General features: G+C 47.2%; 1 protein-coding gene across 1 annotated transcript in view; it reads right to left on the bottom strand.

Moving 5' to 3' along the window:
* The window catches only part of FANCM (FA complementation group M), a 69,701-nt gene that overhangs the window by 31,265 nt on the left and 20,708 nt on the right, over positions 1–17,728 (bottom strand). The window contains 6 exon segments of the mRNA XM_069856739.1: positions 473–657; positions 5,525–5,626; positions 6,576–6,613; positions 6,615–6,699; positions 7,992–8,124; positions 9,442–9,573. Coding sequence (XP_069712840.1) covers positions 473–657; positions 5,525–5,626; positions 6,576–6,613; positions 6,615–6,699; positions 7,992–8,124; positions 9,442–9,573 — 675 coding nt within the window.

Below are 17,728 nucleotides of genomic sequence, written 5' to 3'. Positions count from 1 at the left end.
AGATTTTCAAATACATAAAAGTTAGCAGTTGTGAATACAATGTATATCTACAGAATGCTTGTACTTCTACCCTCTGTTCAGTGACTGTAATTCTGGATAATTTGAGAGCACCTGAACTGCACAAGAATTTACTGATGCCATTCATAGAATCACTTGGTTGGAAAAGATCACCTGTCACTTCAGAGAACAGCCCAGCACCCACCTCACCACAACCTCCTTTCAGGGAGCTGTAGACATTGATGAGGTCTCCCCTCAGACTCCTCCGACTGAACAGCCCCAGAGCCCTCAGCTGCTCCCACAGCCCCTGGGCTCCAACCCCTCAATGACCTTCTTGGAGTGCAGGGCCCAAAACCAAACCCAGAATTCAAAGTGCAGTCACTGCCATGCGATCCATACCAATACTCCTACAGTTATCCAAACAATTAACACTCTTCATCACCATTTCCTCATATGAGCCTCAGCTTTGCTTTACCTCAAGCTGTTCCTTTTGTGAGAAGCCTTTCGTGCTTCTTCCCGTGGAGTGTCCAATAAACATCATGACCCGAACGACTGGGCTGAGCCGGGAGAGCATGTCAGCAATCTCTTGCACGCTGTCTCGGAACGACGAGAAGATCATCACCCTGGTATCCACAGATGTGTCTGCAGTCGCGACTCGAACTGTTCAATTTTAACAAGCCAGAAAAGCATTTTGATACAGGATTTTAACATAATGACCAAGAAACAGGTAAGGGCAGGTCACCCCACAAGCTGCACATTCACAGCTCTCATGCCGCTCAATGGGAGGATTTTGTCCCACAATGCTGCACTTTGAGTTTTTCGAAGAAAATGTCTTTAAAAACCATTTCATTTAAAAAAATAATATAAGTAAATAAATGTATAGACAAACAGTAGAGAAAATAGACAGCGAGGAGCCTTTCAGCCTATTTAGACCAGCCTCCCAGAACACGCTCTGATATACACCTCCTCAAACAATTCCTCTTCGGAATGAGCAGCACTGTAATCTTGGAGAACTTGCACCAATGATGGTGAGCATGTCTTGTATCTGTGGTACCACTGTCACTTTGGAAAGCTTGGGTTTGACAGCCAGTGTCTTGGAATGAAGTTTAAGGTGCCTTCTTCCAAAGAGCCTATCTATAGTGTGACCTTTAGACCTGCTGCTTAGCCACCCAGAACAAGATAAGGTTAGCAACACACAATAGTGAAGCCACTGTTCCCATCAGTCCAGGACCCGGCACGGCGTAATAAGAGCTTATCAGCTCCCCATGATGTCCTACAGCAAGCTGGCTCTGGTTCTACAACTCATTGTCCTCAGGGCAGCAAACTCTGCCCTTAATGCCACAATCCATCGCTTCTGAATGATCTGCCATTGCAGCTAGTTCTATCTCTCACTTCAACAGCAGAGATGACTTTCCAAAGAAAAGGAAACGCTAACTGCATTGATACAGGGTTTCTCAGGAAGGTGCTTGTGACTAAAACCACGTTTCTTATGTTGTGCCCTCACAGATTTTGTCTTCTGGGTACTCAATTTCTTTTTTACACATATAGGAGTATCTGCCCTGCTGAGCACCGGCAGAAGCTCTGTAAACACTACACAAGTCTTGAATAGCCGGCGTCTGTCTGTCCTATGCAAACACTAACCAACTTCCCCACTGCTGCAGGCTACTACGTCAAAACCTCACGTGTTAAACAAGAGGCTCTCTGAAAGGACAGAATGAACAACAGACACTGGCACAACTTCCACACACACCCTAGCCAGAGCCCCCAGATGAAATCACAGAGATTTCCATGGGTAAGGATCTCCTCTATTACATAGTCCTCTACAAAAAAACCTTGAAAACATTAAAGGAAAGGTTGGACAAGGAATGAAAATTCTCAGGACTGGGTGTGTAAAATGATGCTTCGTTAAATGGACAAAGAAAAATCCTGTGGTGCTGGACAACGGAATGGTCTCATGCTGTGCCTGCAATCCCAGGATCACGCTGTTTCTTGACATCAAAGCACTAAGTGTAAGAGATCTTTCTGTCTATCTCTCTGCTATCAGACATTCCGGTTCAGTTCTCAGTTTATAGACATGCAGAAACACTGTCAGCAGCTGAAGTCAGAAAGGGGAAGCTGATGTAAACCTCTCTCACCCCTCTCTCTTTAAGAGCAGTCCTGAAATCACAGGTAGAAGATGAAGACGGCTGTCTCTGGTCAACCCAAATATTACCCTGAGGCTGAGAACCGAGGAGGTTGGACCAGAGAATATCCAGGTCCCTTCCGGCCGGTTTGAGCTGTTCTCTGATATTCTACTGCACTGTGTCAGTAACTCACAGGCGACAAGGGGGGGCATCTGCCAAGCACAGCCCGGAGTTCCCAGCGAACGGCTAGAAATGGAGTGGGGAATATGACTCTATGTTTTCAGCTAGAAACCAGACAACTGCAACATCATTACAAAGTGCTCTGCATAGTTCCTCATCCTGAGCAAACTGACAAGCTATGTATTCCCAAATAAGTAGAAGTCTCTTTTGTATTATTCTCCTTCACTGACTTCATTCTGAACAGCTTTACATCTATTTAGCATGTCCTCATAACCTGGATGGCAACGATGCTCAGCAGCATCCTGCACTGTAAAATCGTGATCACTGCTACCATTGCCTCCCTGGCCTTGTCCAAAACCAGACTGAGAACATTCAAAACCTTAGCAGCCCATAATCAATCTGACAAGTAATCCAGGTAGGGGAGATTAGCTGGGACAAGCTCATTATGAGCCAACGTTTCTTCAGGGCTGGTCAGAGCACCGTCGCACTGTGTACCTGAGCTGCTGGGGAGGGCATCGAGCAGAGCAGGGGCCAGAGCTGGGTGGTCGGGAAGTGCAAACTGAATGGGGGTGACCACCAGTCAGAAATAGTTTAGAGTTTGCATAGGCAGCCTGGCTCCCAAGGAGAGGCTTCATCTCAAACAAAGGACACAGAGCTACTGCTGTACCTGACACAGCTTAAGGTATGATCCAGAGCTCCTCAGTGATGCTCAACTGGAACAAAGCAGAGTCAAGCCCAGGGGGTTTGTTTGCTGCTGGTTTTTCCCTAGCCTTACCATACACTGGTGTGAGTTCCTGACACAAACACAGGGTGTGTTTTCCATGCCTCACAGAACGATTTAGGCTTTTATTCCTGAGCCTTTTGACAAAGCAAAGATACGTGTGATTTATGTTTGGAATCTTAATGAGTACTCAAGCTTTTATTGACAGCCTTGTGACAAAGCCTGTCTGGAGGAGGGAGAAATCAGGACACGGGTGTGTGCTCTGTGCAGAGTCCCAGTCCAGAATTTAGGGTGTAGCTACTTGTGTGCGTGTGAATATAGTTTACTTGTGAGAAACAGGGAGTAAGGGTAGAAATACAGGTTTGGGGTTATTGTGCAAACGGTATCATCAGAAAGGCTGTGACAGAGGGAATAACAAGGCAAATAAATAAATTCACGGTGCCTTGCTATTTCTGTCAGCTGCCCAGTGTGGTGGGGTTGGAGAACCATAAGCTTAGGAGATATGGCTGGAGCTTCCTACATTCCCCAAGCTACTAAAATGCCTGTGACTCTGCAACCAGACCATGAATAGTGAAGCACTTTCTGGCCCTGCTTTACACACACAGATTTCAGGGCCAGTTCCTTGTACTTGCTTTATATCTAACTGCACGCATCTAGGGAGCTGTGCTCAGGACACACGGTCTCGCTTTGCATGCTAGTTTAGGAGGATAAAAGAGGCTACAGGGATGAGGAGCAAGGAAGGGCAGATGTGCTACCAGAGCTCTACCGTTACACTGCACCAGATCATGCATTTCTTCCTGCACAGGTACTGCCTTTCTGTATTCTTAACAGTTAACACTGCCTACTCCCTTCTGAGGATTCCGCACTCAGACACGAAACAGAATCGAAACACTTCTACACTGATTACCTGTCAGTAATATTAAGAGACACATCTGACCAACACTGCAAGGGAAAACAGATTTGGCAGGATTCACAGAATACAGGAATCATGGATTGGTTTGGGTTGGAAGGGATCTCAAAGCCCATCCAGTTCCACCCCTGCCATGGGCAGGGACACCTCCCACTGGATCAGGGGCTCCAAGCCCCATCCAGCCTGGCCTTGAACACCTCAAGGGAGGGGGCAGCCACCACTGCTCTGGGCAACCTGGGATAGGACCTCCCCACCCTCACCATGAAGAATTTCTTCCTAATGTCTAATCTTAAATCTTCCCCCTTCCTATTTAAAGCCATTCCCCCATAGCCCTTGGAAGAAGCCCATCCCCAGCTTTACTGGAGCCCCTTTCAGTGCTGGAAGCTGTCCTAAGTTCTCCCCACAGCCTTCTCTTCTCCAGGCTCAACAACCCTAACTCTCTCAGCCTGTCTTCATATGGGAGGTTCTCCAGCCCTCGCATCATCTCATGGACATCAAATAAATGAAGAAAACCAGAAATGAGTAAACCTGAATTGCCTACAAGAAAGCAGCAGCTGTTTAAAGTGCATTCTGAGAATCATTCATCCAAGGCATGTAGTGATACGACGAGGGACAATGGCTATAAATCGGAGAGGGGCAGATCTAGATGGGACATAAGGAGGAATTTCTTCACCAGGAGGGTGGGGAGGCCCTGGCCCAGGTTGCCCAGTGAAGTTGTGGGTGCCCCATCTCTGGAGGTGTTCAAGGCCAGGTTGGAGCAACCTGATCCAGTGGGAGGTGTCCCTGCCCATGGCAGGGGAGTTGGAATTAGATGATCTTTAAAGTCCCTTCCAACTCAAACCATTCTAGGATTCTACGATTCTATGAAAATGGAAAAAAACCAAAGCCTCAGAATCAAAGGAAAAAGCAGGTCAGAAACCATGAGAAGCTCACAGAAAGCATGAAGGTCCAAACAGACATAGGAAAAGGTGAAGAAGTCACACAAAGCATTATTGTTACTGATGTCAGCGTTCCAAAAGATCAGCTGGATAAGGAAGCTGAAACTGCCTAAAACCAGAGACAGACAAATGGCTCAGAATACTTGGCTTCATCATCCCATGCTACTGCACGGCATGTGCACGTTCTCCTTTTCAGTCGAGATGAAAAGGAATGAGAGACAGAGGAATGTAACTGAAGGTTTTAAACTTCAGATTGATGCCTCGGAGTTTGTCGTTCCTAGCAACAGCCTGGATGCCAGAACTTTTACCCTTAAGCCCTACACATACGCTGCATCCAACGCTGCGGGAGGCAGAGGTAGCACTGCATGAGAGACAGTTTGCAGAGCAGGTTCTGTGGCCGTGAACATCGCCAGACACAGCAGCACAGGGCCGAGTGTGCTGCTGCTGTTAGAACAGCTTCTATCAAATTGCTAACGGTAACAATAAGAAATGTTATGGTATAGTTCTTCTGAAGAGGACTTCTCCATACAGGAGTTACACAAACAGACCAACGAAGAAGCACTGGAACAAATGAGGAAATAAATCCATAGGATATTGCTTGAATCCACAGGTTCATTTGCCCAGATTAATTTTTCTTTGGGTGGTTAGTGCTTACCAGAACATTCCATTTTCCCGGATTTGAAGTGTTCTATTACAATTTCCTCCAACTTCCTTAATTTTGGATGGCCATAGATAAATTCCCTTTTATTTTCTAACACTGAAAAGGAAACAAAGCAATGAAAGATGTAATTAAACCTGCAACATATACAACTGCTCAACGAACTCCATGTCCACCCATTCTAATTCTCTGAGTCAGACACACAAACTCCTGGCACCAGTTCTAATTGCTTTCACCTTAACAAATTAGTAAACTCCACAGGGAAGCACATTTGTTAAGCCCAGGTTTTGAGAAAGTGGCGCGATTTTGCTACAGTCACACTGTGAAGGATGCACAGGCAAACGAAAATATTTTAAACTTTTGTTTTAAATCAAATTAAAACTTTAAAACACAGAAAACCTGCCTGAAGGTAGCTAAAACCTCTGAGAGAAGGGAGCAAGAAAAAGAGAGAAAGAGTGAGAGGCAGGGAGAGAGATAAATAGAAAAAGAAAGATAGAGAGACAGAGATAAGAGATAAATAGGACAGAAAAATAGAGAGAGAGAGACAAAGTGATAGAGACAGAGAGACATAGATAGAGGGAGAGTGATCAAGAGAGAGAGCGATCAAGAGAGAGATCGAGAGATCGAGAAAGAAGAAAGAAAGAAAGAAAGAAAGAAAGAAAGAAAGAAAGAAAGAAAGAAAGAAAGAAAGAAAGAAAGAAAGAAAGAAAGAAAGAAAGAAAGAAAGAAAGAAAGAAAGAAAGAAAGAAAGAAAGAAAGAAAGAAAGAAAGAAAGAAAGAAAGAAAGAAAGAAAGAAAGAAAGAAAGAAAGAAAGAAAGAAAGAAAGAAAGAAAGAAAGAAAGAAAGAAAGAAAGAAAGAAAGAAAGAGATAGAAACAGAGACATAGAGAGACAGAGAGACAGTTAAGAGTCTGGGGAAAACAACCTGGAATAAAGGAGAGCAGTGAAGCGCATCACAAGAACAGCTTCCTGCACCAACTATGCAGAGGTTTTGACTGTTTCATTTAAAAAGCAAGTAAATATCTGTTCCTGAGAGGGAAATACTGACCTGTTTCACTCTTGTAAACATTTCCACTCACTGAAGACAGAGATGGAAAATTTGTCTCTAAGCTGCTGATAGAGCTTCATGAAGTCCTCATTACGGCCAAGTTCATTCTTTGTACGGGTTAACCCTTTGTAAAAAGTTGAAATACTTCAGTATTTAGCCTCCAGAGTAAATAGAATTTTCACTACCCAAAAGAGAAACTTCCTCAGAAATAGCAAGCTCCTTTCAGCTCCTTAACATGTCTGTTAGCTTTAGAAAATATAGCAAACATTGTTTGGCATCAATTTTTTTTTCAGGGAAGATGCCATTATAGAATATAAACAGGAAAATGTGAATTCAAACATGAAAAACATTTGCACAGACAGAAGCCTGGTCCTGTGGGTAAACTAACAAGTTGCACATCAACCATTTAGCACTAAAAAAGCCATCGATCCAGAAACTATGAGCACGGTGAGACACTGGCCCGGGTTGCCCAGGGAAGTTGCGGCTGTCCCATCCCTGGAGGTGTTGAAGGCCAGGTTGGATGGGCCTGGAGCAACCTGATCCAGTCCACTATAGGTGTGAACAATATTCTACAGATGCGCTAGAACATGAAGTGAGCACTGTGTGCTTTCGGTTCAGACCTAGGATGAAGCAGTGTCATTTTAATTAAGCAGTGCTGTAGGTGAAGTAGCTTTTGGAAGTTACCACACAGTTACACAGCTAAGCACAAGCCAAAATGGAGCAAGAAACCCAGAAGCTGCACCATGGGGAAACCTGAGCAGCTGGAACCTTTCCCTCCCACATCCAGCACTTAAAAGAACCCCAAAGCTGGATTGACTGTGCCATGTTGAAATCTGTCCCCTAACAAAAAGTACCAAACCAGGTGTTCCAGAGCGTGGTAACACCCAGCAGGGATAAAAGTAACTGGAGAGTTGCCAAAGTCTCACAACACCAGTGACAGAATTGGGAAATAAGCCGGGGCCAAAGGAGAAAACAACCTTCTATCCTGTCAGTGAGGCTGGGAGGTGGTGCACAGCTGGGAGACAAATTCTCCCCTGACGTGTCCGAATCTGTCATCTTCCAGCAAGGACACCTCGAACTCACGAACACCTGAGTTTGTCCGTGTGGGAAGAACTGTTCCACAAGATCAAACAACATCTCAGTTGTTTGTAAGAGTTGCTTAGGGGTTATTCTGTCTCTCCATAGGTATTACTGCCACATACTCCGAGTGCTGTTTGTCCTTCAGTTTAACATCTTTGCTTTCCCAAGTACGCTCCATCTTTGTGCTAACAGGGATTAAGGAGGAACAAAATCCCAGCTACACTTGCAACCCATCCATTCTAGAAGCTGTTTTGTGCAAAACTAACCACACTGATGAGGTAAATTACATCAGGAGGAGTGGAGATGAAAGGAAGGACATTTTGGAAGACATTTCACCTTTAGATCCATCCATGATTCCACAAAGGTAGATAAATAACGACCGTGCTCCCATTTGCAGCAGCAGCTCATAACCATGATATAAGCTGATGCACAGTGCAAAGTCTCCTTCAATGATGCCTTGATGGATTCCCTGGGAAAATAAAATGGACTCAGCATTAAATCAGGGAGTCAACAAGCAGCAGGAACCACACTGCAATTCTGGTGACAAAAATAAGACGGACAGCCAGGAAATGGAGCCAAAGCCCAAATAAAACCCATGCACAGCGAGCAGTCTGCCTGCCAAAACCATCAGGAACCAGGTTCCACAGCTCTTAAGGATGAAGGCAGCCTTTGTCCACCCTCAAAATAATCTCAAACCTCCTGTACCACCTTCCAAAATGAGCTCGTTACTGTCCGATGCAGCAACACTCCAAATCTGACAGTGGAACATCTGCCAGTGTTTGGCACATCCTGAGATTTCTGGTACATCCACCCAGGCTACAAAATCCAAGTCTGGAAAGCTGTGAAGTGCACTTCCCAAAGCTCTTTAAGGTGTACAGACCCTTTTTTTTTCGGTAAAACTCTTGTTTAAGCTTACAAAATTTGAACACTCCATAACAATTCACAGGAAAATAAGGGCAAGCAATGCAGTCTTGAGGGGAAAGTGCAACCTAAGCCATCAGAAATTACAGGCTAAGTTCTCTAAACAGTTTCAGATGGGAAGTTGAGTCCTTCTTTTCCTCCACTTTAGCATCAAGAAATGTGGAACCAGTAGGCATATTTTATTCCAGATTGTTACAAAGGAAATCTAACTTAAAAGGTATCAAGAAGGATTCAAAGGGAGCAGGGAAACGACCTCAGCGCTGGTGAGGCCGCACCTTGAATCCTGGGTTTGGTTTTGGGCCACTTACTCCAAGAAGGACCTTGAGGGGCTGGAGCACGTCTAGAGAAGGGAACAGAGCTGGGAAAGGGTGTGGAGCCCAGGGGTTCTGGGAGAAGCTGAGGGACCTGGAGCTGTTTAGCCTGGAGAAGAGGAGGCTCAGGGGAGACTTCATCGCTCCCTACAACTACCTAAAAGGAGGTTGTAGTGAGCTGAGGCATGATCTCTCTGGTAGCCAATGACAGGACAAGGGGAAACGGCCCCAAGATGCAGCAGGAGAGATTTAGGTTGGATATTAGGGATTTCTTTACTGAGGGGGTTGTCAAGCATGGCAGAGGCTGCCCAGGGAGGTGGTTGAGTTCCCATCCCTGGACGTGTTTAAAACACAAGTAGATATCGTACTTGGGGACATGGTCTGGTGGTGGACTTAGCAGAGCTGGATTGATGGTTGGACTTGATGATCTCAAAGGTCTTTTCCAACTGAAACCATTCTATGTATGATCCTATGATTCTAGGAAACTCTGTACCCTATAGAGTGTTGCTATTTATGGATTATTTTAACAACATGAAATAAATAAAGGCATTTACCACATTCCGTGAAGAAGGGTTCTTCCTGTACTGATCTCTTGCCAGAATTATCTGGTACTTCGTCAGGCTGGGGATGTCCCGCCTCGCTAAAACGCCAATCCTAATCAGGCGTCCCGCAAACGTTTCCAGCACCTGTAAACAAAACACAGAAGCAAACAGATGAAGTGAAGGGATGTGTATTCAGCCCTTTGAGGCAGTTTCATTTTTACAGATCTTATCCAGAAGAACACAAGCAGCGCATTCGTTTTGTTTGAAACACAGAGTTTTTCAAAACAAATTGATTTGTTACCACCCTCACTGTGCGGGGCTCTGTTGTCAGGGTGTTTCTAAGCCAATTCATCACACTCTTTTTAAGAGCAGTGGAACTATTACAATTCAGTTTCCTAAGGGTTTGTGCCCTCCACCCTACAGACAAACACCCTCCTGCTCTCAGACAACCCAACAACCATCAAATCACTGAGCAGGGGAAACTCACATTGGGCTTTTTTAGTGGCCCAAGAACTGACTGAGCTGAAAGGAATCAAAGCAGGATGGGCAGCCGGCTGCTGAGCTCACGCTGCAGCTCACTCTCTCACCAACTCCCCTCACTCTAAAGGTGTTTCAGTCTCAGGGAACTTGTATTCAGGTTGAAAAAAGCCTGAATGATGCTGTAGAAAGCCGTGTGTGGAAAGTATGGGAGTCAGGAGAGGCGAGCAGAGAGTACCAAGAACCCAGCACCACAGCATGCCCGGTTCCCTCCCGGAGCCATGCCAGGGGGCAACTTGTTTTTACACATCACATGCACCTGCTTTCTGCCTCTGCGAAACAAGGGAACTGACCTGCACTAATTCAGCTTAATCCTGTTTTTCCTCTTTGTTCCTCAGCCTTAGGTGGCCAGGATTTCTTTCCCAGACTTAGTTTCGCATGAGCGCCAGCTCTGCAGTAATTGGAGTAATCAGATTTGTTCTCCAAAAACACCACAAAATCTGGTGGTCCACTTGGCTAGTGGCACCGAGAACACCTCGCTGTGCAGCAGCGAGCAGCTCCGAAGGCCGTCCTGACTTCATCTGACAGCAGATCATTCCCAACAGCTGCAATTTCCCAGCTTCCCAGGTGTTTCAATACCCATTCAGCTGAACAGTGCTGCAAAGGCTGTAGCATAGTGACCGCCTGATCCCTTTGTCACTGGTCTCTCAGACCACTGAAAACCAAGTCCAGGAGAACCAATAAAACCAACCTTCAGGCTTCCAACACCACCAGGCTAAGTGTGACAAAGACAAAACACCCTAACTGGAAAAGAAACCCATCCGTAGCAGTGCCAGGCATGTTAATACACTCAGTAACAACTTTCCATTTGTTCTCCTCACATATTCAGTGCTTGAGGGGTTTCAGAGCCTTAGGATGCACAGGCAATTTAGCCACCATCCTCAATGCAGAGGAAGCTCAGTTTAACCCTTAGAATCATAGAATCACCAGGTTGGAAAAGACCCACCGGATCATTGAGTCCAATCATACCTATCAAATACTAAACCATATCCCTCAGCGTTTCATCTACCCGTCGCTTAAACACCTCCAGGGAAGGTGACTCAACCCCCTCTCTGGGCAGCCTCTGCCAGTGCCCAATCACCCTTTCCATGAAAAAGTTTTTCCTAATGTCCAGCCTGAACCTCCCCTGGTGGAGCTTGAGGCCATTCCCTCTCGTCCTGTCCCCTGTCACTTGGGAGAAGAGACCAGCTCCCTCCTCTCCACAACCTCCTTTCAGGGAGTTGGAGAGAGCAATGAGGTCTCCCCTCAGCCTCCTCTTCTCCAGGCTAAACACCCCCAGCTCTCTCAGCCGTTCCTCAGAAGGCCTGTTCTCCAGCCCCTTCACCAGCTTTGTTGCTCTTCTCTGGACTCGCTCCAGAGCCTCAACATTCTTCTTGTGGTGAGGGGCTCAGAACTGAACACAGGATTCAAGGAGCGGTCTCACCAGGGCCGAGTCCAGAGGGAGAATAACCTCCCTGGACCTGCTGGTCATGCTGTTTCTGATCCAAGCCAAGATGCCATTGGCCTTCTTGGCCACCTGAGCCACTGCTGGCTCATGGTCAGTCACTGTCAACCAACACCCCCAGGTCCCTCTCCTCCAGGCAGCTTTCTAGACAGACTTCTCTAGTCTGTAGCACTTCACCCTGCTGGCTTTGGTCATGTTCACAGTCTGGTTCTCCTTCAACTCTTTACTCCGTGTACAGACCCGATGTGGCACTGCGTGGCAAATCCCAAGAACAGGAGTGGGAGTAACTGCCATCGCCACCTATAGCAGCATTAATCCCCAGAGAACCGAAAACGCAGAGGGAGGGATGAAGGAAAACTGGTAATAACACCAGCCCAACTGGGGAAGGAACGTGCTGGGGCATCTCCACACCACCGCTCCATGCCAGCAGGCCTCTCAGAAACAGCTACAGCTGGAGCGAGCAGGCTGAGCAGCTTATAATGGACGGATGCTGTTGACAAGTAACACAAATAACACCCACATTCTGAATCCTCTGGTGCACCTTAGCTCACCCCTCTTCCCTGCCCTGGGCCTTCGCACTGGGACATTGCATCTCAGGCAGCCTGGGCTCAGAGGAACTCCACTCGGCAAAGAACAGGCCAGGGACTCCATCCTGAAGCATTCCTTCTAATTAAGACTAATGGATTTGTTAGACCAAACAAACCACTAACACTATCAGCAAGCAAATGCCAATTGGAAACCACGATATTACAAAGAACTGCCAGAGGAAACGAAGAAAATAATAGGAAATCTAATTATGTTTTCTTAAAACACAGCAAAAACAATTTACCAGCCACTTGGAATTATGAATGCACAAGAAATTAATTTCTCATCTTTGGTTTAGTTTTAGGAGTTTAAAATTCACAACTTTGGTTTTTCCCAAACAGTTTGTTATTGCTGTGATGGTTTTAAATCCTGCCTGTATCTGACAAGCCACTTCCAAAGGGAAGAGACATAAACGCCTGTGCCAGCTTATAAAAAAGGGTATTTTTTAAAATAAACATAGATCAGTGCAGTAGTGGACAGGGACAGTTGGACTTGATGATCTCAAAGGTCTTTTCCAACCAAAGAATTCTATGATTCTATGCAATGTGGACTGTGCAAGGCATAAGTCAGTGCTTTTTACTTTACTGGGATAATAAGAGGTTAGATCTTAGGGAGAAATGTTTTGCTTTGAGGGTGAGGAGTCCCTGTCCCAGGCTGCCCGGAGCAGTGGTGGCTGCCCCATCCCTGGAGGGGTTCAAGGCCAGGTTGGATGGGGCTTGGAGCCCCTGATCCAGTGGGAGGTGTCTCTGCCCATGGCAGGGGGTGGGACTGGATGGGTTTTAAGACCAACACAAACCATTCCATGATTCTGCGATTCTAGGAAACAGCCTTTTCCTCTTCCATCCAACCCAACCAGCTGGACGTGAGGACACCTGAAATGATGAAAATTGAGCACAACCTGTTTCCAGCAGTGCCTACGGAGTCAGTCTCCAAACACAGATGTGTTTCTCTAGAACAGAAGTCAGTGTTCCCATCACAGAGCAGTGCCCCCACGAGTGCGGTGTCAGTGCTGGTTTGTTATACTGGATGCACACCTTTTTAAACAGACGTTTCCATCACTTGTGCTTCTGTGTTCCGTCCCCTGACCTAATTTATAACACGAAGAAAATTATATTGCCCTGCTCGCTCGATGGGCACCCCTGTCCAATTTAATCACCTTCCGCTAATCAAACCGTAGAGGCTGTTATGAAAGGCAGCGGGATCCAGGCACCTGGAGCTTCATAGCGAGTGAGGAACAGTAAACATAACCTACTTAGAGAGATACAGAAACAAGCGCTGCTTGGGGTGATTGCGATTATCTTGCCCCGTACCTTTACTTTTAATTAAAAAGATAATTACTTCTGGAAGATCTCTTTGATCTTTCCAAAACACTGAAGTGTTACCTTACCCCTTTAAAAACAGAATGGTAGAGTTAATTTAGATTAATTGCTTACTAGGACTCATGGCTTTCTCTAGCTCACTAAACCGAGTTAAGAAGCTGGCAGATGTCCTATCAAGTGGTGAGGTTATCCCACACTGCACTAAACTTGCCCTGAATACACAGGTCCTTGCTGAACAAGGCACCTGCTGCAGGAAACCAGGTTGGTTTTTGAGGCTTGTAGCCAAGGTCAGCTTAGGACCCATGGTTTGGAGCTCTGGGCTGAGGGCCACGGGCATCACAAGTAGAACCAGCAAGGCAAAACCTGTCACTGTTTCAGCTAAACCTCACTAAAACGGCTATTAATCTGCCCTCTCTTGACACAACAAAACCCAAAGGCTTTAACAAATGACCTGGACTCATTATTTCACTGCAGATTTTTGAGCGCTCTTTACCAAAGGAAACCACAAAACCTCCCAGGCACAAATGACTCTGTGTGTTGCAGTTCTTCTAGAGCAGGGATGGAAGGGGCTGAGAGGAAGCAGCCCCCAAGACCACTGCGTCTCCACAGATCAACAACCCAGTGGTTCCCTTCTCCCACAGGAGCAGCCCAGCGCCAGGATGCTCTCTGCAAACTCTTGGCCTCTTCTGATGCACCAGACCAGATCCATGCAGTCACATTGCTCTGCGACCACAGCCAGGAGCAGTGAAGCAACGCAAGCAGCTCCAGAACACAGACTCAACATCTTTGCTGTGGCCACGGACCACAGGGATATCGTGCTGCTCCCACTCTCTGCTCCAGATTTTCCAGTTTTCAAGAGAGAGAGAAAAGGAAGACAAGAAAGGCAAAGAGGAGACCTCTTGTAGGCTCCAGTCATGCCACCCCTTTGCTCTAAGAGCAAACAGATTTTACAGGAAGGCATGAAAGCAACCAAGGTCTTTTACAGGTCCAGGGAGGAGCAGCCCTGGTGAAGGGTAGGTGAGGATCTAGAGCACTTTCTGCTTTGTTCTAGGATTGGAACTAGAAAGGCTGAGTTTCACAAAGTGCACTACCTTCAGAAGCATGAGTGCAATAACCTCATGCTTCTGAAAGCGTCTCCCAGGATGACAAACCATGTTTCATCTCCATCAGCCGTAACTCCAGGTTGAGTTAGAGACTTGGGAGTCCATCAAAGAAGAAAGTGGCTGAGGTGGCAGAGCCCAATGGCCACCAGACAACAAGCCAGCCCCACGGCCAGAGGAGCAGGTCTGATGGACAGCAGCTTACGGATACCCTTCCCTCAACTGCACAGAAACCTCTCAGGCACACAGGAGTACGTAAGGGCTAGGTACAGAGCCACAACAGTTACTGTACCACTGGATGAAGCCCCTCGAGTCATAGTCTATGCCGCAAAGGAGGGAAGGAGGACAGCTGTGAACAGACAAAAATGTGGGTTATGACAGACAAGGCAACTGAAAGGCACTGGGATCTGTGACTCGTGCCCACATTCAGCTGTTCTCCCTGTGAAACTGCAGGGTCATGACAAAAAGAAACTGTGAACATGAGGGAGAAAAGCGCTGTTTTGTGTAAGCTTGCTGCTAACATTTTCTTACCTTTCCAACACTGAAAATAAAGCTCCAGGGACACAGCAGGGCACAGTGAGTTTAAGCTGCTCTTATAATCCTCCAAAGCCAGCACTGATCAGCCCAGGAACGACCTCAGTGCTCTGAAAGTTGTGTTGTCAGGTTTATATTAACTCACCCCAACACTTCACAGCCCTCCCACTCCCCAGGACCCATTATGCATTGAACCCGGACTGTCCTTCCCTGGAACTGCTGTTCACCAAGAAGACATAGCAGTTTGTTCTCCTCTAACACCTTCAGTTTCTCCTGTCGCAGCAGTTTTCACTTCTTAACAGTTACAAAAGAAGGCAGCCCACAGTTTATACTTTTCAGCTAATTTCACCAAGAGTATTTCCGCTCTTTTACTTGAGAAGTTATAAGAACGAGGTGGCTTTCCTCGATCAGGCTGCCATTCAGTAAATGTCACCCCTCCACCAGGGGACAGAGAGCGGCTCCTGCCCAGGATGGTTCACATCCTCCTCTGGCAAGGCTGAATGTTTTTCTTTTCTATTCTATTCAGAGACAGCCCACCAGGAAAGCACAGAGAACACGGCACTACCAAACCCAAATTATCTCAGGCATGACACATGATTAGCCAGGAGTCACACACAGAATTAACAAGTTGAGGGGGGAAAGAAACAACAAATACAACTGAAATCAGTTTTGTTCAGCTCCAGTAACAACTGGAGCTGCACCAGCCGGAGTTGACAGCAGCCCCTGGACACAGCCCACCAAACACCTTTGCTCCTCTGCCAAAGGGACCCTCATGACAATCAAAGCAAATAATAAATAACAGGATCGTGAACCCCTTCCACACAGGCAGAGGGTGGTACCCTGGCACTGCTCACACACACTCTCAGCTGTCATTTCAGACAGTTTCCCTGGTAGCTGTTTCTTCATTTTCTTCCCCCCTCCCCCCCCAGCAATACTCCAAACAGAGACAACTTAATTTAAACAATTCTTCATTCTCATAACTAGTTCTCGAGCAAAAAAAGCCAGGACTGTCAGAATTAATCCAGTGGGACAGGCAGCGGAAAAGCCTCTCCCCGTTGCTTCAGAAAAGTTAGATCTGCTAAGAAGTAACAGTTTCCTGGAGAAAATCTCCAAGAGCCAGGGTGCCTCCACTTGGCAGGAATAACCTAGCTTCCAAAATGATGTGGGAAACCCCTTACCCACAGAGCTGGAGTCAGGGTTTGCACTATACGAAGATGTGATTAAACACTGCCTGGTACAGGCACCAACCCATAGCAATGCAGCTCCCCACAAAGTCCAACAGTGTCTTTGTGAGGAAAACCTTAGAACTGCTAGAAAACGCAGCCCCCTTCAGCATGTTGTCAATGGATTTTGTGATTCTGTACGCTAGGTAGCTGACCATGAAATCAAATCACCAGACAACCAGCCACGGTGTAACCCACCCAGCAACTAAGCCCCTCATAGGCACTCGCTCGCTCCCTGCACCACCATGAGGTGGGGAGAGGAACGGGAAAAAGTGAAACTCACAGGTTGGGATAAAGACAACTGAACAGGACAGCAAAAGTGAGAGAGAATACTAACAACAACAGAACGTTCAAAGGAAGTGACGCACAAAGCAATTGCCCAGCATCCAACTGATCGATGCCCAGTGCACCCCTGAGCAGAGATTGCAGCCCCAGCAAACTTCCCAGTCTCTATACTGAGCATGGAACATCCCTCAGGCCAGATGGGGTCAGCTGTACCAGCTCTGCCCCCTCCCAGCTTCCCGTGTCCCCATCTTCTCACTGCCAGGCCAGCAGGAGAAGCTGAAAAGTCCTCAACAACTCAGCAACAGCTAAACCCATCAGCGTCTTATCAACAATAGTCTCATCCCAAATCCACAATACAGCACAACTACCAGGAAGAAAATGAACTCTGACCCTCCCTCCATCCCTCCTCCCTCTCTCAATCCCTTCTGCATCCCTTAATCTCTCCTCCCTCCCTCTGTCCTTCAATCCTTCTTCCTTTCCTCCATCCTTCGTGCATCCTCAATCCCTCTCCCTTCCTCCTCCTGCCCTCACTGCATCCCTCAATCATCCTCCCTCATTTCCTCTATCCCTCTTCCCTCCTTCCTCCATTCTTGCATCCCTCCATCCCTCCGTCCCTCCTCCCTCCTTGCATACCTCCTCCTCCCTCAATCCCTCCCCATCCTTCCTCCAGCCCTTCTCCCTCCTTTCCTCCTTCCCTCAATTCCTCCTTCATCCCTCTTCCCTCCTTCCTCCATCCCTCCTCAATTTCTCCCACATCACTCCACGCCTCTTTCCACCCTCCATCCCTCCTCAATTTCTCCCACATCACTCCACGCCTCTTTCCACCCTCCATCCCTCCTGAACCCCTCCATCTCTTCTCCCTCCCTCAATCCCTCTTCCCTCCCTCCAATCAACCCTCCTGCATCCCTCCACCCGTCCTCCCTCCCACATCGCTCAAACCCTTCTTCCATTCCTCCTCCTTCTCTCTTCCCTGCTTCCATCCCTCAATCCCTCCTCCCTTCCTCCATCCCTTCCTCCCTCCCTCCTCCCCCCCACATCCCTCAATCCCTCCCTCCGTCTCTCCTCCTTCCTCCATCCCTCCTCTCTCCCTTACCTCCTCCTGCATCCCTCCCTCCTCCCTCAATTCCTCCTCCTTTCCTCCATCCCTCCCTCCCTCAATCCCTCCTCCCTTCCTCCATCCATCCTCTCTCCCTTACCTCCTCCTGCATCCCTCCATCCCTTCTCCCTCACTCCATCCCTCCCTCCTCCCTCAATCCCTCCTCCTTTCCTCCA

This window comes from Phaenicophaeus curvirostris, chromosome 5 (genome assembly GCF_032191515.1).
Source record: "Phaenicophaeus curvirostris isolate KB17595 chromosome 5, BPBGC_Pcur_1.0, whole genome shotgun sequence".
Classification (NCBI taxonomy): Eukaryota; Metazoa; Chordata; class Aves; order Cuculiformes; family Cuculidae; genus Phaenicophaeus; species Phaenicophaeus curvirostris.
Note: the sequence above shows the minus strand (reverse complement) of the source record. Positions and strands in the feature narration are given on the sequence as shown.